This window comes from Rutidosis leptorrhynchoides, chromosome 6, assembly GCF_046630445.1.
Source record: "Rutidosis leptorrhynchoides isolate AG116_Rl617_1_P2 chromosome 6, CSIRO_AGI_Rlap_v1, whole genome shotgun sequence".
NCBI classification, from domain to species: domain Eukaryota; kingdom Viridiplantae; phylum Streptophyta; class Magnoliopsida; order Asterales; family Asteraceae; genus Rutidosis; species Rutidosis leptorrhynchoides.
The window spans coordinates 304,426,152-304,449,160 of record NC_092338.1 but is presented as its reverse complement, the minus strand read 5'-3'; the positions used below and the strand labels follow the sequence as shown (position 1 = coordinate 304,449,160).

Here is a 23,009-nt window from a genome sequence, read left to right as displayed (position 1 = left end):
GATCTTGCAATGCCCTCATTTGCAAGAAATCAGTAACAATTTAAATTATTGAGGGTGATTAGCGTAGAAATGATTAAATTTTACCAAAGTTTCCAAACATATTGGCGTTTTTTTTTTAAATGTTTTTGGCATACTTTAATTCAATAAGATTAAAAATAATGATAATAAAAGTTCTCGTCCCTCCCTCGGGTAAAGCAATTTCGGTTCAAAGACCTAGTCTTCAACTTACGACGAATTTTAAAAATCATATTTTTAACTTACGAAATAAAGTAAATTTTTGTTTTTAAATTCACACCAAACTTAAATTTAAAATGCATAAAATTTAAAAATTCATATTAAAAATTCACACCAAACTTAAATTATATTTTTGTTTTTATACATACAAACTTATATTAAAAATATTAATTTTTCGGATATTTACAATTTTAAATATATTGATTTAAACAAGTTTACAATACTATTTTAATATTAATTTTAAAAACAAAGTAAAAATAAAATTAAAAATCTTTTTGGTCTTTCATCCCACTTTAATCAATCAAATATTATCAAAAATATACGCCCCTCTTTTCGGTAAAGTAATTTCGGTTTTATAACCTAGTTTAACTCATGACGAATTTTTGAAATATTTTGGTTGATTGATTAAAGATATTTATACCTTAAGAATAAACAGTAAATTTCGCAGTGATGTAATAAATTTTTGTATGATATCAATAATTTCGGTCGCAAGACCTAATTTTATCGAATACCAATTTAATACTTTATAGGACCAATTTAGCGTTTATTATCAAAAGGTTAAAAATAAAAATAAAAATAAAAATAAAAACTGTACAAACTTACCTGTGAAAGAGATTTCTTAGTGATATGCTCTAGCCCACTCATAAGATAGTCGGACTAATTGGTTTTCCATAGCTACATAGGCGTAACCTCGAGCATTTATCAATTTTTCTTCTAAACATATGAACGGTCCATTTCTGCATAAAGTAACAAATTCGGTGTTTGAATAGGTTTAATTATTTGAACATTTACCTTCGTGTGACCATTTTCCGCATTTGTGACATCTTTCAAGGTGTCGTGCTCTTCTTTTTGCTGCGGATTTTGATTTTCCTTTACCAAATTGTAACTTATTATTTTCGCATCTGGATTCTTTTCTTACTCCGTCCAATTTTTCTCTGATTACTGATACCAGTTCACTCGGTAGTGTGTCATTATTACGTTTAGTAATCAAAGCGTGTAGCATTAGACCATGGTTTAGTTCACAGGAAGTCTTCATTTCATAAAAACCTAAAAAAATAAAAATTCAGAATGGGGGGAGAAGACTAGTTCTTTAGGGTCTGCTAGGGAAAGACCATTCGAGTTCCATTTTCGAGAACTACACGAAAACAGAAAATCTTACTCTAACAGAAATACATATTATCATTTAAAGACTTGATTCTCCCCACACTTAGTTAGCTGTGGTATCGAAATTGTGATTAACTTCGTTGTCTACTTCCATCGGACTATCTATGTAATGTTTAACTCTGTGACCATTAACTTTAAATTCAATCCCATTTGAATTTATTAATTCTACTGTTCCGTATGGGAAAACTCTTTTGACTATGAATGGTCCAGACCATCTTGATTTCAATTTTCCAGTAAATAGCTTTAATCGTGAATTAAAAAGAAGAACTCTATCTCCTTCTTTAAATTCTTTTGAACTTCTGATTCTTTTATCATGCCATTTCTTCGTTCTTTCCTTATAGATTAACGAATTTTCGTATGCTTCTTGTCTTAATTCTTCTAATTCATTTAGTTAACTTAACCGTAGATGTCCGGCTTCATGTAAATCAAGATTACATGTCTTCAAAGCCCAAAATGCTTTATGCTCAATTTCTACTGGAAGGTGACATGCTTTTTCGTAAACGAGTCTAAAAGGTGTGGTTCCAATTGGAGTTTTGTAGGCTGTTCTAAAAGCCCAGAGTGCATCCTCCAATTTAATGGACCATTCCTTCGGATTTGATCCTACGGTTTTCTCTAGAATACGTTTTAAAGCTCGGTTGGTATTTTCAACTTGTCCACTTGTTTGTGGATGATAAGCAGTGGAGATTTTATGAGTTACTCCTTATCTTTTAAGAACTTTCTCAAGTTGATTATTGCAGAAATGAGTACCCCGATCACTTATTAAAGCTTTCGGTGTTCCAAACCTTGCAAAAAGACGTTTTAAAAAGTTGACTACAACTCGTGCATCGTTAGTTGGGAGAGCTTGTGCTTCCGCCCATTTTGATACATAATCAATGGCTACGAGAATGTAGAGATTATTATGAGATTTTGGAAATGGACCCATAAAATCAATACCCCAAATGTCAAATACTTCACATACTTGAATGATATTTTGTGGCATTTCATCACGTTGACTTATTTTTCCGGCCCTTTGACAAGCATCACAGGATTTGCAAAGAAGGTGTGCGTCTTTGTAAATTGTAGGCCAATAAAATCCAGCATCATAAACTTTCCTTGCTGTTAGTTGAGGCCCATAATGCCCTCCTGTTGGTCCTGTGTGACAATGGTTTAAGATTTTACTAGCTTCATCTCCGAATACACATCGGCGTATTATTCCATCGGGACAACTCTTAAACAAATGTGGATCTTCCCAGAAATAGTGTTTTATATCACTGAAGAATTTCTTTCGTTTTTGGAACGGCAATCCTTTCTCAAGGAATCCACATACTAAGTAGTTTGCATAGTCTGCAAACCATGGAATTTCATTATAATCTATCTTCAATAGATATTCATCAGGAAAGTTGTCTTGTATGGCCGATTCATTTAGAACTTCTAATTCGGGATTTTCAAGACGAGAAAGATGATCAGCGGCGAGATTTTCTGCTCCTCTTTTATCTCGGATTTCAATATCAAACTCTTGTAAGAGTAAGATCCAATGGATTAATCTTGGTTTAGCATCTTGTTTTGAAAATAGGTATCTAAGAGCAGAATGGTTGGTATAGATCACCGTTTTTGCTAGAACGAGATATGAACGAAATTTGTCAAAAGCAAAGACAATAGCAAGGAGTTCTTTTTCAGTAGTTGTGTAATTTGTTTGTGCTCCTTGTAACGTCTTACTAGCATAATATATAGGTTGAAATCATTTTTCAATCCTTTGTCCTAAAACGGCTCCCATTGCAAAATCACTTGCATCGCACATAAGTTCAAACGGTAAATTCCAATTTGGAGTTATCATGATTGGCGCATTAGTGAGTTTCTCTTTAAGTATATTAAAAGATTTAATGCATTCATCTGAAAAGATAAATGGAGCATCCTTTTCTAGGAGCTTATTCATAGGAGTGACAATTTTAGAAAAATCTTTTATGAAACGTCGGTAAAAACCGGCATGCCCTAGAAAACTCCTAACTCCTCTAACATTGGTGGGATGTGGAGGTTTAGCAATTACATCTACTTTAGCTCTATCACTTCAATTCCTTCCTTTGAAATTTTATGACCAAGAACGATGCCTTCTTTAACCATGAAATGCATTTCTCCCAATTAAGTACTAGATTTGATTGTTCGCATCTAATAAACATTCGTTCCAGATTAACTAGACATGATTCAAATGTATCACCGAAGACTGAAAAGTCATCCATGAAAACTTCCATGCATTCTTCTATCATGTCGTGAAAAATCACCATCATGCACCTTTAAAAGGTTGCAGGGGCGTTGTAAAGTCCAAATGGCATGCGTTTGTAAGCAAAAGTACCATAAGGGCACGTGAATGTGGTTTTTTCTTGGTCCTCGGGTGCTATTGGAATTTGAAAATATCCGGAAAACCATCAAGAAAACAATAGTAACTATTTCTGGCTAATCTTTCTAACATTTGATCAATGAAAGGTAAGGGAAAGTGATCTTTTCTGGTGGCGTCATTTAATTTTCTATAATCAATACAAACACGCCATCCTGTTACAGTCCTAGTAGGAATAAGCTCATTTTTCTCATTTGTAATGACAGTCATGCCACCCTTCTTAGGTACGCATTGAACTGGGCTTACACATGGACTATCAGAAATTGGATAAATTAAACCTGCATCAAGCAGTTTAATAATTTCTTTCTTAACAACATTTTGCATATTCGGATTTAGTCTTCGTTGGCGTTGCACATACGTTTTATGACCTTCTTCCATAAGGATTTTATGTGTGCAATACGAAGGACTTATTCCTTTAATATCATGAATTTTCCATGCAATAGCTGGTTTATGAGCTTTTAGCACAGAAATGAGTTGAGATTTTTCATTTTCAGTAAGAGAAGACGATATTATTACAGGTAAATAAGCATATTCCAAATGGTTTGGAAGTGGCTTTAACTCTAATGTCGGAGGTTCTTCTATCGATGATTTATATCGATATCTGTCTTCTTCTTTTAGCATTTGAATTTCTTCTGTTGTTGGTTCATATCCATTAGCTATTAGTGTAGCTAACATTTCAGTTTCATCAATTGGTTCAGTTCCTTCTCCTAAAGAACATTCTCCTGTTCCTTGTAATTCTGGAAATTCTTCTAACAATTCTGCATGTGATTCTATAGTTTGAATATCATAACATGTATTATCTGCAGATTGCGGTTGTTGCATTGCTCTATCAACTGAAAAGCTAACACTCTCTTCCTCTATACTTAGGGTCAGTTTCTTACCAAACACGTCTATCATTGCTTTAGCCGTGTTTAAGAATGGTCTTCCTAATATGAGAGGAACTTGAGAATCTTCTTCCATGTCCAGAATAACAAAATCTACTGGAAATACTAAAGTACCAACTTTAACTAGCATGTTCTCCATTATCCCTCTAGGATATTTTATTGATCGATCGGCTAGTTGTATGCTTATTCTTGTTGGTTTCAATTCTCCCAGGTCTAGTTTAGCGTATAGTGAATACGGCATTAAATTTATACTAGCAGCTAAGTCTGTCAATGCTTCTATTGAACTAAGACTACCCAGAAAATATGGAATTGTGAAACTTCCTGGATCTGATAATTTTTCTGGTATCTTATTCAACAGCACTGCTGAACAATTAGCATTCATAGTAACAGCCGAGAGTTCTTCCATTTTCTTTCTATTTGAGATTAGATCTTTCAAAAATTTAGCATATCTAGGCATTCCTGAAATTACATCAATGAAAGGAAGATTTACATTTATCTGTTTAAACATATCCAAGAATTTGGATTGCTCGGCTTCAAGTCTCTCTTTTCTCATTTTACTCGGGTAAGGAAGTGGTGGTTGGTATGGTTTAACATAAGGTTTAGCTTTAACTGTGTTATCTTCATTAACCTTTTTAACTACCGGTTCTTTTTCCTTATCTTGATCAGGTTGTGGTTCTTGTGGAGTAGAAATAGCTTCCTCAGAAATTACAGGTATTTCAGGTGGTTTAAGTGTAATACCACTTCTTGTGGTAATGGCTTTAGCTGTTTCATTCCGGGGGTTAGCATTTGTATCACTAGGTAGACTTCCCGATTTTCTTTCACCTATTAACCTTGCTAGGTTACTCACTTCTTGTTCCAGATTTTGAATAGAAGCTTGTTGATTTCTAAATGCTTGAGCATTTTGTTCATTGGTTTGTTTCTGAGATGTGAAAAACTGCGTTTGAGTTTCAACTAGCTTCGTCATCATATCTTCTAAATTCGGCTTTTTATCAACGGTTTGTGGTGGTTTGTTTTGAAAATTAGGTCTTTGCTGGTTGTAAGTATTGTTGGATACTTGTTGATTACTAAGACCTTATTGGTTGTTGTATGGAACATTTCGGTTACAATTCTGGTTTTGATTGTAAATTGGTCTTGGCGGTTGATAATTATTCTGATAATTATTTCCAGGCCTTTGGTTTATGTATGAAATATTCTCTCTTTGTTTCATTGTTAATTCAATACTAAGACAATCTTTTGTCAAATGTGGTCCTCCACACTGCTCACAACTAATTCGTATTGAGTGAATATCTTTAGTCATCTTTTCCATTCGTCTCTCGACAGCATCTATCGTTGCGAAAATGGAATCTAAGTCATGGCTAGAATCGGCTCTAGCTGCTTTAGATGATCTAACGTTATCTTTTTCTTGGTGCCACTCATGTGAGTGGGAAGCAGTGTTATCAATAATTTTGTAAGCATCAGTTTCTGTTTTCTTCATAATAGAACCACCAGCTGCTATATCGATGTCTTTCCTTGTAGTGATGTCGCATCCTTGGTAGAATATTTGTACTATTTGACAGGTGTCTAAACCATGTTGCGGACATCCTCTTAATAACTTTCCAAATCTTGTCCACACCTCATATAGAGTTTCATTCGGTTTCCGTGTGAACGTAACAATTTCTCCTTGAAGTCTTACAGCTTTAGATGCCGGAAAGAATTGTTTAAGAAATTTTTCAACTAAAACGTCCCATGTATCAATCGCCCCTTCAGGTAACGATTCCAACCAATCTTTGGCTTCTCCCTTTAAAGTCCAGGGAAATAACATGAGATATATCTGTTCATCCTCAACTTCTCGGATTTTAAATAGTGTATAGATCCTATTAAAGGTACGAAGATGTTCATTTGGATCTTCCTTAGGCGCACCACTAAATTGGCATTGATTAGTCACCATGTGTAGAATTTGTCCTTTGATTTCATAATCTGGCGCATTAATGTCTGGATGAGTAATTGCGTGACCTTGGCCAGTGCGTTTAACTCTCATTCAGTCTTCCATACTTAGAGGTTCCAGATTTTCCATGATTGAATTTGTTGAATCTGAATCACTAGAGGATTCTGATTTAATGGTTCGTTCCTCAACAATCTCTGTTTATGTGAGGTGTATATGAAATAGCTTTATTTTTACAACGAAAAACTATTAAATACGATACAATTTTACACAAGATATTTATTTATTTATAGAATGGATATACTTAAACCTTGCTACAACACTTATAGGCAGTGTACCTAATCGTACAGTAGTGTAGTTTTTAGTAAGTCCGGTTCGTTCCAGGGGAAAATCTTTTAAATAAAGATTAACGCTATATTAGTTTTAATTTATAAAAATACAAAAATATATAAGTAATATTATTATTATAAAGGGGGTTTTTACCGTTTAATGACCGGTTTGTCGATTTTTAAAACTTTAGTCGCAGTTAAAACCTAATGTAAAATATTAAATAAATAAAAGACTTAATTTAAAGCGTAAAGTAAATAACGATAATGAAATTGCGATAAATAAAAGTGCGATAAAATAAAATTGCAATAATTAAAAAGTACGATAATTAAAAGTGCAATTAAATACAATAACAATAAATAAAAGTGCGATAATTAAAAGTGCAATTAAATATAAAATAAAGGAAATTAAATATGAAATAAAAGAATTATGCTTATTTAAACTTCCGTAATCATGATGTTTGACGTGTTGATTTTAGTTTTATGCCCATGGGTTAATTGTCCTTTGTCCTGGATTATTTAATATGTCCGTCTGATTTTTGTCCATAACAGTCCATCGGTCATAAATTTAAGGTGCGAGTGTCCTCGTCAAATTATCCTTATACCCGAAGTCAAATATTCCAACTAATTGGGGACTTAAACTGTAACAAGGTTTTATTACTTTGTTTAATAATTACACCAGGTTATCGACTGCGTGTAACCCAAGGTTTTAATACTTTGTTATCAATTATGCCAAGTGTCCTTGTACATAATTTCACCCCTGTTTTAATAATTCCATAGACTATTAATTCATTCCCGTGTCCGGTTAAATGAACGATTATTCGTACATATAAATATCCCGCCCATCGTGTCCGATCGAGTGTATATGGTTATTTATAGGGACGTCCAATTGTAAATCTTTATATTAAAATTAACAAACTATCATTTACTTAAACAAATATAAAGCCCATTAATATCCCATAGTCTAATTTCCACAAGTGTCGTTATTTTGTCCAAACCCCAATTATGGTACAAAGCCCAATTACCCAAATTTAAATATTTTTAGCCCAACATCATGATTACTTCGGTATTAAATAAGCATAATAATAATTTAGCTACGAGACATTAAATTAAAAAGGTTGAACATAACTTACAATGATTAAAAATAGCGTAGCGTTACACGGACAGAATTTCGACTTACACTCTTACAACATTCGCTAACATACACTTATTATTAGGAATTAAAATTAAAATTAAAATATAAATTTTATATATATATATATATATATATATATATATATATATATATATATATATATATATATATATATATATATATATATATATATATATATATATATTTACGTATATAGAGAGAGATGATATATGGATATATAAAACTCGTCGAATTCGCTGCCTTTTATAGACATTCTGGGACCTGGTTTCTCCGCGAGTCGCGGTACTCTAACCCTTCAAACTCCGCAAGTCGCGGAGTTTGCTTTTACAGCTCATCCCTTTTTGGATCTTCTTTGCCGACGTTTTATTATATAAATATAATATATATATAATTTATATAATTAATTATATATTATATTATATTTATATACATAATTAATTTGTAACTTTCCCTCCGTTGCGTCGTGCGTTGAGAGTTGACTTTGATCCCGGTTCCGGATTTTCGAACGTCCTTGCGTACTATTTTATATCGTGTACTTTGTGTTTTGTAACTTGTACTCTTGTAATTTTGAGACGTTCCTTATCAATAATTGGAACCACTTTGATTGTACTTTGTACTTTTGAGCTTTTTGGTCGTTTGCGTCTTCAATTCGTCGAATCTGTCTTTTGTCTTCACCTTTTAATATTTAAACGAATATCACTTGTAAATAGAACAATTTTAAACTAAAATCTTGTCTTTCTTGAGGAATAATGCTATGAAATATGTGTTCATTTTTAGCATTATCAATTCTCATGGGTTAATTGTCCTTTGTCCTGGATTATTCAATATGCCCGTCTGGTTTTTGTCCATAACAGTCCATCAGTCATAAATATAAAGTGCGAGTGTCCTCGTCAAATTATCCTTATATCCGAAGTCAAATATTCCAACTAATTAGGGACTTAAACTATAATTACACCAAGTGTCCTTGTATATAATTCATCCCTGTTTTAATAAGTCCATTGACTATTAATCCATTCTCGTGTCCGGTTAAATGAACGATTATTTGTACTTATAAATATCCCGCCCATCGTGTCCGATCGAGTGTATGTGGTTATTTATAGGTACATCCAATTGTAAATCTTTATATTAAATTAACAAACTATCATTTAATTAAACAAATATAAAGCCCATTAATAGCCCATAGTCTAATTTTCACAAGTGTCGTTCTTTTGTTCAAACCCCAATTATGGTACAAAGCCCAATTACCCCGTCTTAATATTTTAGCCTAACATCACGATTACTTCGGCTTAAATAAGGATAATAATAACTTAGCTACGAGACATTAATTTAAAAAGGTTGAACATAACTTACAATGATTAAAAATAGCGTAGCGTTACACGGACAGAATTTCGACTTACACCCTTACAACATTCGCTAACATACCCTTATTATTATTAAAATTAAAATTAAAATTAAAATTAAAATTATAATATATATATATATATATATATATATATATATATATATATATATATATATATATATATATATATATATATATATATATATATATATATATATATATACGTTGAGAGAATGAAGAAAGAAAAAGATGTGTTTTTATTCAACCAAAACTGCGATATTTATAGGACCTGACCCTCAAATTGGGGCCATGCGATCGCATGGAAATTTCACTTCCAGGCCATGCGATCGCATGGCCTGCTTTTCTAGCTCACACAGATTTGTTTGCTTTCTTGCCGACGGTTTTATATAATAATATAATATATATATAATTTTAAGAATTAATTATATATTATATTATATTCATGTGCATAGTTGACTTGTAATTTTTAGTCCGTTGCGTCGAGCGTTGAGAGTTGACTCTAGTCCCAGTTCTGGATTTTTGAACGTCCTTGCGTACAATTTAATATCTTGTACTTTGCTTTTTGCGTCTTGTACTCTTGTAATTTTGAGACGTTTCTCATCAATAATTTGAACCACTTTGATTGTACTTTGTACTTTTGAGCTTTTTGGTCGTTTGCGTCTTCAAATCGTCGAATCTGTCTTTTGTCTTCACCTTTTATTATTTATACGGATATCACTTGTAAATAGAACAATTGCAACTAAAAGCTTGTCTTTCTTGAGGGATAATGCTATGAAATATATGTTCGTTTTTAGCATTATCACAATGCTAATGGGCTAAACCCAATACATACATAACATGGGCTAATAAATATGGGCTAACATCCCTCCGCAGTTGGAGCGGGAGTACTCCGGACGCTCAAACTGGATCTGAACTCATCAAACAGTGCAAACGGAAGACCCTTGGTGAAGATGTCAGCAAACTGGTATCTAGATGGAACATGTAAGACCCGTACCTGTCCTTGAGCAACTAGATCACGAACAAAGTGAATATCAATCTCAATGTGCTTGGTTCGCTGATGTTGAACCGGATTAGTAGAGTGGTAAACGGAGCTGACATTATCACAGTAAACCAAGGTAGCAGAAGTCAGTGGGCAATGAAGCTTGCGTAAAAGATTACGAATCCAGCAAGTCTCAGCAACGGCATTAGCAACTCCCCTATATTCTGCCTCTGCACTGGAACGAGAAGGCGTGAGTTGCCGCTTAGAAGACCAAGACAAAGGTTGTTGCCGAGGAAAACACAATAGCCTGAGGTAGATCGTCTGGTGGTGGGACATCCGGCCCAGTCAGCGTCAGAGTAAGCAACCAAAGTGGTGAGAGAAGCTGTGTATAGCTGTAGACCAAGATGAGTGGTACCCTGAATATAACGGATGATCCGCTTGAGAGCATGCATATGTTGCTCTCGAGGGTCATGCATGAAGAGATATATCTGTTGAACAGCGTAAGAGATGTCTGGTCGAGTAAATGTAAGATACTGTAGTGCGCCAGCGAGGCTGCGGTAGAGAGTGGAGTCCTTAACAGGAGGACCATGACAAGTAAGTTTGGCACCCGGTTCGACCGGGGTCCTGCAAGGATGACATGAGGGCATACCATCCCGTTCAATGACCTTGGAGGCATACTATTTCTGGGAGAGGAACATTCCAGACGCAGTACGGGTAACATGAATGCCAAGGAAGTATTTTAGTGGGCCCAAGTTAGTCATAGAAAATTCCTTATGTAAGGAAGCAATAATCCACTGAAGGAAACATGTGGATGAGGCAGTCAACACAATATCATCAACATATAATAACAGATATGCGGTATCCGAACCCTGACGATAGATAAAAAGAGAAGTGTCACATCGTCTCTGATGAAAGCTAAACCTCTGAGCATAACTGGAAAATCACTGAAACCATGCACGGGGGGCCTGCTTAAGGCCATATAAAGATTTTTGCAAGAGGCAGACATGATCCGGGTATCTAGGATCCCGAAACCCTGGTGGCTGGTGCATATAGACAGTCTCCGAAAGCTGTCCGTGAAGAAAAGCGTTCTTGACATCTAGCTGGTGAACATGCCAGTGTCGAGATACCGCTAAGCTGAGTACAGTGCGTATGGATGTCGATTTAACAACTGGGCTGAAGGTCTCATCACAATCAATACCAACCTGTTAGCTTCAACCATTAGCTACGAGTCGAGCCTTATACCTGCTCAAATTACCGTCTTTATTAAACGTGTGCTTAAATAACCACATGGAGCGAACTATGTTTGTGTCCGATAGGCGAGGCACAAGTGTCCAAGTACTGTTGTTAATTAAAGCATTATATTCATCAGTCATAGCTTGTTTCCAATTAGGGTCGTGGAGAGCCTCGGGATAAGTACGAGGAGCGGGAGAAATGACAGTGGTGTGAAGGTTGAGACGTTGCACAGGTTTGGTAGTACCTAGGCGAGTACGAGTGACCATGGGGTGAGTGGAGGAAGATGTAGCCTCAGTAGGAGGAGGCTGTGTCTCTGAGGTGGGATTTGGAGGAGGTATGGTAGCCTCAATAGGAGGAGGCTGTGTCTCCTGGGTCGGTGTTGGAGCAGTGGTGGTAGCCTCAGTAGGAGGAGGCTGTGTCTCCGGGGTTGGTGTAGGTGTAGTGACGGTAGCCTCAGTAGGAGGAGGCTGTGTCTCCGACGACGGATTAGAGAGATTGGAAGAGAGGTGAAAATATCGAGATAATAGATTTGGTGGAGGATCCAGAAAGTCATACGATGGTGGCTGAGTGGGTGTCATGGAACCGAATGGGAAAGAAGATTCATCAAAAGTGATGTGTCGAGATAGAATGATTTTGTTGGTGGTAAGGTGAAGACATCAGTAACCCCGGTGGTTAGAGGGATACCCAAGAAAGATGCAGGGAGTAGAACGTGGTGCGAGTTTGTGAGGAGTGGGAAGATGCGGATAGCAGAGGCATCCAAAAACACGAAGAGTGGTATAGTTGGGTTTTTGTTTGTAAAGACGAAAGTGCGGGATGTCGTGATTGATGGCGGAGGAGGGAAGAATATTCAGTAGGTAAGCTGCCATGTGGAGAGCTTCCGCCCAGTAAGTTGGCGGAAGATGAGCTTAAAATAGGAGTGTGCCGATGAGATTGTTAATGGTACGGAGCATGCGTTCGGATTTTCCATTTTGCTGAGAGGTGTGGGGACAGGAGAATCGGAATTGAATGCCATTAGATTGAAGAAGTTGATGAAATGCAGTGTTATCGAATTCACCTCCATTATCACATTGAAAGGCTTTTATTTCTTGATTAAATTGAGTGCGAACAAATTTACGAAACTGAATGAATGTGGGAAGTGCATCAGATTTATTGCATAATGGAAAAACCCATACATAATGCGAAAAATGATCAAGAAATATAATATAATATTTTAAACCGCTAAGACTAGAAACAGGAGATGTCCATAAATCCGAATGAATAATATCAAAGGGAGCATGAACATTAGAACTAGAAACAGAGAAAGGGAGCCACACGTGTTTGCCAAGCTGACAGGCATGACAAAGAACAGGGGACGATGATTTATTACACATAATATCTTTACTAGAAATGAGTCTTCGAAAAACATCATGTCCGGGATGTCCAAGACGTTGATGCCATGTAACCGGACCGGTGAGAAGATCCTGCTGAGAAGAGTGAGAGGTGGGTAATGTAAGTGGGTATAGATCACCGGTGCTATCACATCGGAGAAGCAGACGATGCGTCAGATAATCTTTTATAGAAAAACCAAGGGGATCAAATTCAACAGAAACTAAATTATCATGGGTAAATTGACGAACATATATAAGATTTTTAACGATGTTAGGGGTTATAAGTATATTATTTAAATGTAACGGTCGGTGGACATTGGGTAACATGCTATGGCCGGTGTTAATGACAGGAATGGTGTTCCCATTACCAACGGCTACTGATGAATATTTGCAATTGTTAAAAACAGTATTAAGATTATTAACAGAGGAGGTAAGATGTGAAGACGCACCCGTGTCCATGTGCCACTCGGCACCACCACAATCGGGTTGGGTTGTGTAAAAGCATTGGTTCTGAATTATTTTCAAAAGTTGAGCATTTGTGTCATCATTAATCAGACTAGTTTGTGCCATCAAGATAGTTGGATTTTGCAATTCACTAATGCTTTGCTGTGATACTTTTTCGATGAAAACAAACTCTCTACAAAATTATAATATGCTTTGCTGTAATACTTTTTCGATGAAAACAAACTCTCCACAAGATTAATTTATTTTGCAATTCACAGAATGAAACCCCTTGTAGATGCCAATATAATTAATTCGAACCTTGCCAGACGCCCATATAGTAACGAAATAAAAATTCTATTGGGTGGTAAATAATTAAAAAGAAGAATCAAATTGCAGTGGCAATTTATAAATTATTACTATTACTATTACCAAAGTGCTACGTGGAGTTTGATTGGAATATTGTATGATACGTGGAGTTTGGGAATTTTTTTTTTTTTTTTTTTTTTTTTTATGTTGAGAAAGAAATGATGTAAACAAAGGACATAAGAAAGAATGAAAAGAGAGTAAAAAGTATGTAAAACTACCGAAGTTTTTTTTTTTTTTTTTTTTTTTTTTTTCCAGCTACCGTAGAAGGAGATTAGGGTTGAAGAGGGTAGGTTCTTGATACCATGTTAAATGCTAAAACCCGTACCGATTACTTTATTATTCATAGGTATTTATAGAGATTGCCTAGAAACCCTAAACCCACAAATGGGCCGGGCTGTACTAAACATGACTAACACTAATCTCTCTAACACAAAGTAGCTTGGCGTTTGGAGGACCATGAAATAAGATTATCACCATAATAAACACAATAACCCGAAGTGGAACGTCGAGTGTCAGGACATCCACCCCAATCTGCGTCAGTAAATGCAACCAGGGAAGGCATCTTGGATTTATGTATGTGTAAACCAAGAGTAGGCGTACCGATCAAGTAACGCACAATGCGTTTGAGTGCTAACATGTGGATGTCTTTCGGGTCATGCATATGTAAACAAACTTGTTGAACCGCGTATGAGATATCCGGACGGGTAAATGTCAAATACTGTAAGGCAGCTGCTAAGCTACGATATTGCGTGGGATTAAGATATGGTTTTCCTGTTTTGGAGCTCGTCTTGCCACATGTGTCTAAAGGAGTGGTGACAGAATTACTATTAGATAACCCAGCACGCATGATGATGTCGTAGTTTGAATCTAGATATATCATGTATTCATGTTACGTCTAGATATATCATGTATTCATGTTACGGTTATATTATTCTATATCATCTTTAATATTTATAGATCATAATGTTAAGTTGTCTAAAAATTTGAGAAATATTAATTATTTTTTTACCATCAAATAAATTAAAATACTACATAGTGATCATGCAAATTCTATTCCTCGTGAAAGCAACAAGATTAAGGGGCACACATTTGCTGCTAAGAGTTGTCAGTTTGATTACACACATAATTTATATACAACATTGTTTAAAGGTTATAAAGTTCCTAGGTGACATATTATTATCAAAACTGTACAAACTACAAAGATTTTTTGGTTACTTCCGTTTAACTACTATCAAAATGTGTTTCATGTGCGGCATAAATTCCATCAACAAAATTTCAAACAACACCTACAAATCAACGAATTATATACATTAACTCTAAAGATTGAAATTCAAAAGAAGGGATACGCACTTTGCGGCTAAGAATTATCGATGACTATTCATTATTCAGTTTGGCAAAGTATTCTAGCTAGGATAGAGTTACATATGACCTATTGTTAATAAACATAGTTTTATCTTGTCATTGATCAAAACCTACTCAAAAGTTCCATTCATAGAGAATTTGAACATGAATAGTATGTCTATAAGAAACTTGAGTCTCCCGTTCTCTTTGACAATCTAAAATACGTAACATTAGAGGAAGTTCGATAGACACAATTCGAGTAGAAGTAACAAAATTGTGTTTAATAAGTTTCATGTGTTTAATACCCTCGAGCCCATAAGACCATTACCTGCATTCTCTATCCACCAATTTGTTTCCATCTGAAATAATAAAGTAAAATAGTTGATGATTTCAACTTTAGAATACCAGAGTAAAAAACAGTCAACCAATAAGTCAACATACAGAGGCAATTCTAGATAACATACCTGTTAACTCCATACCATTTGTCATTCGTCTTCAGCCAGTCCTTGTTCTCCTTTTAAAGCATATTGATTTAACTTAACAAGCGCTTCAATCGTCTGCAACGAAAGAAAAGTTTAATTAACCTAAACATTTCCAATTCAGCACGAATAATACATCTTAATCACACCTGAACCACTTAATTACCGAATGAAACTGCAGAGAGCATTTTTTGTGGAGGTTATGCTTGCTTTTAAGGTACGAATGTTGTCCCCTGCACCGCACAAACATAGCTGATGGTCTTTTATTTACAACAGAACCGAATGTAAAGCATTAAAACTTTAGCTAACTGCAATTGAAAGTTAAATGTTTGTAAATGGCCACCTTTGAGCATAGCTAAACAATTACATAAGCTGTCAAATACATTAGCAGCAATTAAAACACAACATTACAACACATAATCAAACTAGCAAAGGACGCTTTCATCCACATTTAGGCAACTTGTACTTCAGTAACAATAATCAGTCATAGTTTATTGTTCAGGCACTTTTAGCATTTATCATCTAACTCTTCATATCTTTAGCTAATTTAAATATTTGGTCAAACTATTTTCACACAACTATTTTATATAACTTCGAAAAGGAATGCACACACCTATTTCTTCAATGCATTAGTTTGCAAGAGATGGTGCTGACCGTAGACAAAAAAAATTTAGTTACATCGATGTAATCGTCGTGTGCATCCTGCAACGTTGACTATATAACAACAACAACTAAGATTCAAAAATGCAGTTGATGTCGTCTTCATCATAAATCAACACTAAACCACCAAAAATTGTCAATATAATTAGTGACCTTCAACACAACTACACTAATTTCATTCGTGTAAAATTTCTAATTTATAAAATATGCTTTGAATTTTGATGCTCGGAAGTGATTCTGACGCTTGACGACCGTAGAGGTAAAAGTCACCCTTTTCGGTCGCTTCGGTCGCTATGCGTGATGAACAACACATATTTTCTAAAATCGATAAACTAATAATTTTTTTCTTCAATTTGATTTGAGGATTTGTTGTTTTATGGCTTATAGGTTTTAATTTCAGTCTCCGTATCGTATTAAAACTTATAAGCCATAATTTTATTAGTTGTTTTATGGCTTATCGTCGTAAGTTTTAAATTTTAATTATTGTAATGTTTTTAATTTTTAATTAAAATTTAGTTTTATTTAAATAAATATTTATAATTTAAATAATTAATAGTTATTTGATTTTATAACTAAAAAAATAAAATAAAAAATATAATTAAGATATTGATGAACTATGTCATTGTTGATAGTGTTTAATCATGAGTTTAGTCCTGAGAAGCAAGTACTGATGTGATACTGATGTGGCAGCTAGTCCTGGAAAGGAAGTATGTCACTGTTGGGTTATGATTTTGAATAATTATGTATTTTTTTGACTTCAATTATTTTTCATTGCCCTAGTACATAATATGTCGACGTCACTTACTGATTAATTTTTGTCGTGATAAAATTATGTTCATTGCCCTAGTAAATTATTGCAATAGTGGTCGGGTTGTGCTTATATGATAGATAGATATTTGAGATGAATATATAAACTTGAATTCACTTGTGTTATTTTATCTTTACAGGAAGATGAAGTTGCTAAAACCTTTTAAATTCATATTTCAGAAATGCCTAAATTCAAAATTGCAGACTACATACCTTTCGGAATCCAGGCAGAAATCATGCAAAAACTTCATGTGAAATCGTTGATCAGATTCATATCGGTTTCAAGACAATGGAAGTCTGTAATCGATAGCTCTAAGTTCATTATTGGTTATCATATCCGCCACACTTAGACGCAACATCTACTTATAGGTTACGTCGATCCAGATGACCGTAACCGAAAATGTGTTTCAATCTACGAGGATAATAATAGTTTCTCTCATTCCCTGAACACAATCTTTCTCCGACTGTTCCCATCAACATGAACTTGTGGATGTCTACCAGTCACTCTATATCTTTTTAGCAATTTAATTTAGTGTGATTGAAGGACTATTTATGCTACTTTTATTCTTAATAGTCTTACTTGAGGTATTTGACCAAAAAGAAGTATGACTGATAGACAAAGGGTCTAATAAGCTGCATATAATGTATTCATCATTTGGTTTTTATGATCAACTAGTTGCTGGATGATCAAGTCAAAATTGACTTGAGTGCATGTATGTAAAAATAGACTAACTTTCGGAAGATGTTCATACGGTTAAGAATGGTGGATTTGGATGGTGTTGTGAAGGTTGTCTTTTGCCGAGCCTCTAAGGTGAGCTTGAAATGAAGACTAGGGATAAGTGTGTGTATTAGCCTCAACTAGAAAAATTCTGGTCCGCGCGTTGCGGCAGAGCATTCTAACTTTTTTTATAAAACTAATGTCGAGCGAGAACTGAGGGAAAAAATTGTGAACAAAAAGAAAAAGGGGCCAAGGACTCGAACCTAAGTTGTTTCTTTTACCAACTCATTAACTTACCACTTCCTGTTGCAATTCACTCGGTATAATAAGTTGAATTTATTTATTTATTATGTATATGTTTTCCTTATAAAAAAAACAAAAAAAAAACTCAATTTTGAATATAGTTAGTTGCGTTTTGCTCGTAAAATTATTTCGAGTTGAACGGTGATAACTGAGAAACGTAACTCGCGGCGAAAAAAAGATAAATCCCGTTAAAAATTTGGGTGATATTTTTTTGTTGGATATTATAATAATTTAGAAGTTACATTTAACACCCTATTTGAGAGGTTAAATACGTAAATGTTCCTTAAAAATTACATTTAGAATCTAAAGTTGAGGGGGGAAAAACATAAACTTTGGGTGGTGGTGGGGTTTTGTCGGTGGGAAGGTTTTGGGAGGGCAAAACGGTCATTTTTTGCACTCCCCTTAGTATATAGGGATAATGACACTTGAAGCTAGTATTTTTAGTGGCAAAATTAACAGTTTATGCCAATAACTGCCATGTTAGTAACTGCCCAATCAATAACCAACTCTAGAATCTTCTGATCACCCACAACCTACTCCATGACCTCCACGTCCTCCTATAATTTCGGACATGCACTAGCTCAACATAACTTGGTCAATGATAAGATGCTATAGCGTAGCGTTGTAGAGACCCGTCCTAATCCATCCGGACGAAGTCCATATCGATTATAAACGATTCACAACAGTTGATTACATCGCGAGGTACTTGACCTCTATATGATACAGTTTACAAACATTGCATTCATTTTTGAAAAGACAATCTTTCATTTCATCGAAAGTTGACGACATACATACCATTTCATAATATATCTAACTATAATTGATTTAATAACAATCTTGATGAACGCAACGACTCGAATGCAACGTCTTTTGAAATATGTCATGAATGACTCCAACTAATATCTCAAAGATGAGCAAATGCACAGCGGAAGATTTCTTTCATACCTGAGAATAAACATGCTTTAAAGTGTCAACCAAAAGGTTGGTGAGTTTATTAGTTTAACATAAATAATCATTTCCATCATTTTAATAGACCACAAGATTTCATATTTTCATTTCTCATAACATACGTCCCATGCATAGAGACAAAAATATCATTCATATGGATTGAACACCTGGTAACCGACATTCACAATATGCATAAAAGAATATCCCCATCATTCCGGGATCCTCCTTCGGACATGATATAAATTTCGAAGTACTAAAGCATCCGGTACTTTTTGTTGGGCCCGATAGATCTATCTTTAGGATTCGCGTCAATTAGGGTGTCTGTTCCCTAATTCTTAGATTACCAGACTAAAAAAGGGGCATATTCGGTTTAATAATCCAGCCATAGAATGTAGTTTCATTTACTCGTGTCGATTTCGTAAAACAATTATAAAAGCAGCGCATGTATTCTCAGCCCAAAAATATAAAGGGTAAAAAGGCAAATGAAACTCACAGTACTGTATTTTGTAGTAAAAATACATATGACGACATTGAACAACTGAACAATGCAGGGTTGGCCTCGAATTCACGAACCTATATCATTCATATATATATTAATACATATACTTGTTTTCGAACGATTATATATATTATTTATTATTGATATAATGTTTTATATTATAAAGTTATATATTTCATTGTTACTATATAAAAATATAACTTTAGTTATGTTATATGTATCAAATATTTTATATGTATATAATACATCTGTTTGTTAAAATAGTAATTATAATAATACTAAAATAACATTAGTAGTGATTAAATTAGTGATGATGATAATACTAATATTAATAATAATGATAATAGTATTAATGATTTTATTAACAATAATATTAATGATAGTTTTAATAATAAATCTTATGATAATAACAGTAGTTTTTAGTAAAATGAAAAGTTTAATAATAATCATAGTGAAAATAATAGTTTTGATAATGATACATTGGTTTAAATAAAAATAGTAATAATAATAACAATACTAATAGTTACAAAATTGATACTAATACTAATATTAATAAAAGTAATAATAATCCTTATTACTTTCATAACAATCTTAATAATAATCATATTTGTTTCTAACATTATATTAGTACTAGATGATATTTTTTATAAATACACTTTTATTAGTAATAATAATAATAATGATGTTGATATTTATAATACTAATAATAATTATAATACTAGTAAAAATAACACTAATTAATAACAATAATAACCCTAGTAACAACAATCTTGATAACAACAATAATTATAATTATAATCATAATAATACCAAAACTAATAATAATAAAAAGAAGTGTATACCCTTTGGAAAGTCATTCTAAAAAGAATTGCCCGAGACCGGGCTCGAACTCGTGACCCCTCGCTAAACCGTAACGCATCAAACCAGCTGAGCCAACTAGTCTTTCTGATATAAAACCGTTTGAAATTATATAAAACCCACACTTATCTGTTATCTATTCTATCTTCTTCATAAAACAATTCGGCCAGTGTAATCATAAACAGAAATTCATTGTTTGATTTATGATTTGAATTTAACTTAATAACCCTTTGTGAGTGTTTGATCGTTATGCAAGAAAGAAAAAAAAAGAAAAAAAATAAAACCAGGAGCTGTAACTTCACGAAGAACCGATGGAACCCAACACTTGATTTTGGAATTTAGACAGTTTTAGATTACGATTCCTACATGAAACATGTTGTAAATCGTTCCTTGAAACTATCTCACTTATCAATTTAATCAGAAACAGAATCCAGAATTCGAATTTTATGAAGAACAAATCTTTTGACTTTTTAAATTACATGTTTGACCACAAAATTGGAACTCGATAGATTGAATTAGGTTTTGAAACTTTCCAGATAGCTTAAATGAATTATGTATAACAATACTGCAATAACACTTTTTGAATTTGTTTGCAAAAGTCGATCTTTTAAAAAAATGAACCGAAAACAGAACAGTACCTGCTGTTCTTCATTTATTTTGATTTAATTTCGTTTAAATAACAGTTGTGAAGGATTTTTGTGGTAGGTGACTGATAATGTAGGTCATCTGATTTCGTTTATAATTGAAATTGTTGGGATTAAGTAATTATTGAAGGTCGACAGCATATATTCAGGTACAGAAGGAAAATATAAATAATAAAAAGGGGAAGAAGATTTCTAACAGAATTTGTAGTCTTGTGGTTGTTTGGAATCAATTTGTACTGGGTTTTGACAGCAATAAAATTTCTGATAGCATGACAATGACTGCAAATTGAATCCTTTTTTCTAATCTGTGTTTAGGTACATATATGGTGTATATATATTTATATTTATATACCTATATATGTATAAGTATTCTGTACGTATTTGTATATTGTTATATAACTGATCTGATGTATATCTGTATATAACATATTAACTTTGGTAATATTATTTAACAACATAAATCTATTATAAATTTTAAGTATATCATTTATTTTTAATAAAGATAAGAATTCTAATATTAACAATAATAATATTAATTTTATTAATATTGATAATAATATTTATGTATATCAATTTCTTGTTTATTTTTAACATAATAATATTTATAATATTTACTAATAATAATGATAAGCATAATAATAAGAATTATAATCTTAAAGATAATAATAACCAATAATTTATTTAAATCATAACAAATTTGTAATTTCAATCTTTCTCATAAAATATTTATACTAAAAATCTTTATTATAATAACCTTAAAACTATTAACATTTATTAATCACAATTATAATAATAATAATAACATAATTCATACTAGTATTGATATTAGTATTATTAATAATAATGAAGGTAATAAAAAAATATTATTATACTATATCCTTAATTTGTGATTATATCTAATATATTAATATTTCATATTATTTATAATATTGAATAATTACCTAATATCTATAATTTTTATATATCTCAATATACATCTAATAATTTTGTATAAAATTTATATATATCTATACATAGATTTATTTTAATAACAACTTTCTTATCTTGTATTTTATTTTTACATATTGATTTCCAATGTTTAATTTATATTTTGTTAATCCAATTTAATATATATATATATATATATATATATATATATATATATATATATTTATATATTTATTTTTAACAATTGTTCGTGAATCGTCGGGATTAGTCAAAAGGCAAATGAATTTATGTAAACAGTTCCAAAGTTTTCGAGACTCAACATTACAGATTTTATTTATCGTGTCGAAAACATATAAAGATTAAGTTTAAATTTAGTCGGAAATTCCCGGGTCATCACAGTACCTACCCGTTAAAGAAATTTCGTCCCGAAATTTGAGTGGGATAGTCATGGCTAACAATAAAAATGTTTTCATGACGAATATAAGTTGATAAATAGAGTTTTATTATCATTGAGTAATATGGATAAAACAATTCGATTATTCGAAGAGCATGAATGAAGTTATCACTAAATAGTGCAATGAGAAAGACAAGTTTCATCATAACTTTTGACTAGTCATGGTTGAATTTAGAAAATAAGGCGTGTCTTAACTTTTGACGTAGAGGGTTGAATTCCGGAATTCAAGAGATTTGAAGAAAAACTTCGAAATCTAAAAGATTTGATTTCTTCGGCGAATAAGGAAATTAGGATCTCTACAATTAATACGGTGATCTGCTTCGATTACTCTGTCTGATATTTCCACTATAAATTAAACTCTTCCGTTCCATTATCCTCACCATTCCTATAGTTTCTTTCTTAGTTCATACATCCAAAAGATCGTGAAAATGCTTAATCCCGTTCTAATCCCTGATACTTTCCTAATTATCATTTATGTCATCCTTCTTTACATTCATCCACCAGGAAAATCTGTTTACTTCTACTATTACCTTGGGATGATACTATTCTTAATTCTACCGTGTCTT

At 33.1% G+C, this 23,009-nt stretch overlaps 1 protein-coding gene and 1 long non-coding RNA gene across 3 annotated transcripts; both read right to left on the bottom strand.

Annotated features, from left to right (window-relative positions):
• Window positions 1–14,229: 14,229 nt before the first annotated feature.
• LOC139854612 (uncharacterized mitochondrial protein AtMg00810-like) lies at window positions 14,230–14,685 on the bottom strand. Its single transcript, XM_071843908.1, has one exon. The coding sequence runs from the start codon at window positions 14,683–14,685 to the stop codon at window positions 14,230–14,232; it is 456 nt and encodes a 151-aa protein (XP_071700009.1).
• A 532-nt stretch (window positions 14,686–15,217) lies between these two features.
• Window positions 15,218–16,624, bottom strand: LOC139856057 (uncharacterized). 2 transcript variants are annotated; one of them, XR_011761652.1, is made up of 4 exons: window positions 16,237–16,624; window positions 15,792–15,933; window positions 15,611–15,703; window positions 15,218–15,505 (listed from the first exon to the last, which is right to left on the bottom strand). It is a non-coding gene; the product is annotated as an uncharacterized lncRNA (long non-coding RNA). The 2 variants fall into 2 exon arrangements; XR_011761651.1 differs by having other exon boundaries at window positions 15,792–16,624.
• Between the last annotated feature and the right edge of the window lie 6,385 nt (window positions 16,625–23,009).

Coding starts and splice junctions, on each gene's coding strand:
- LOC139854612 (XM_071843908.1), bottom strand. CDS start 14,685: ATGATATATCTAGATTCAAACTACGACATCATCATGCGTGCTGGGTTA.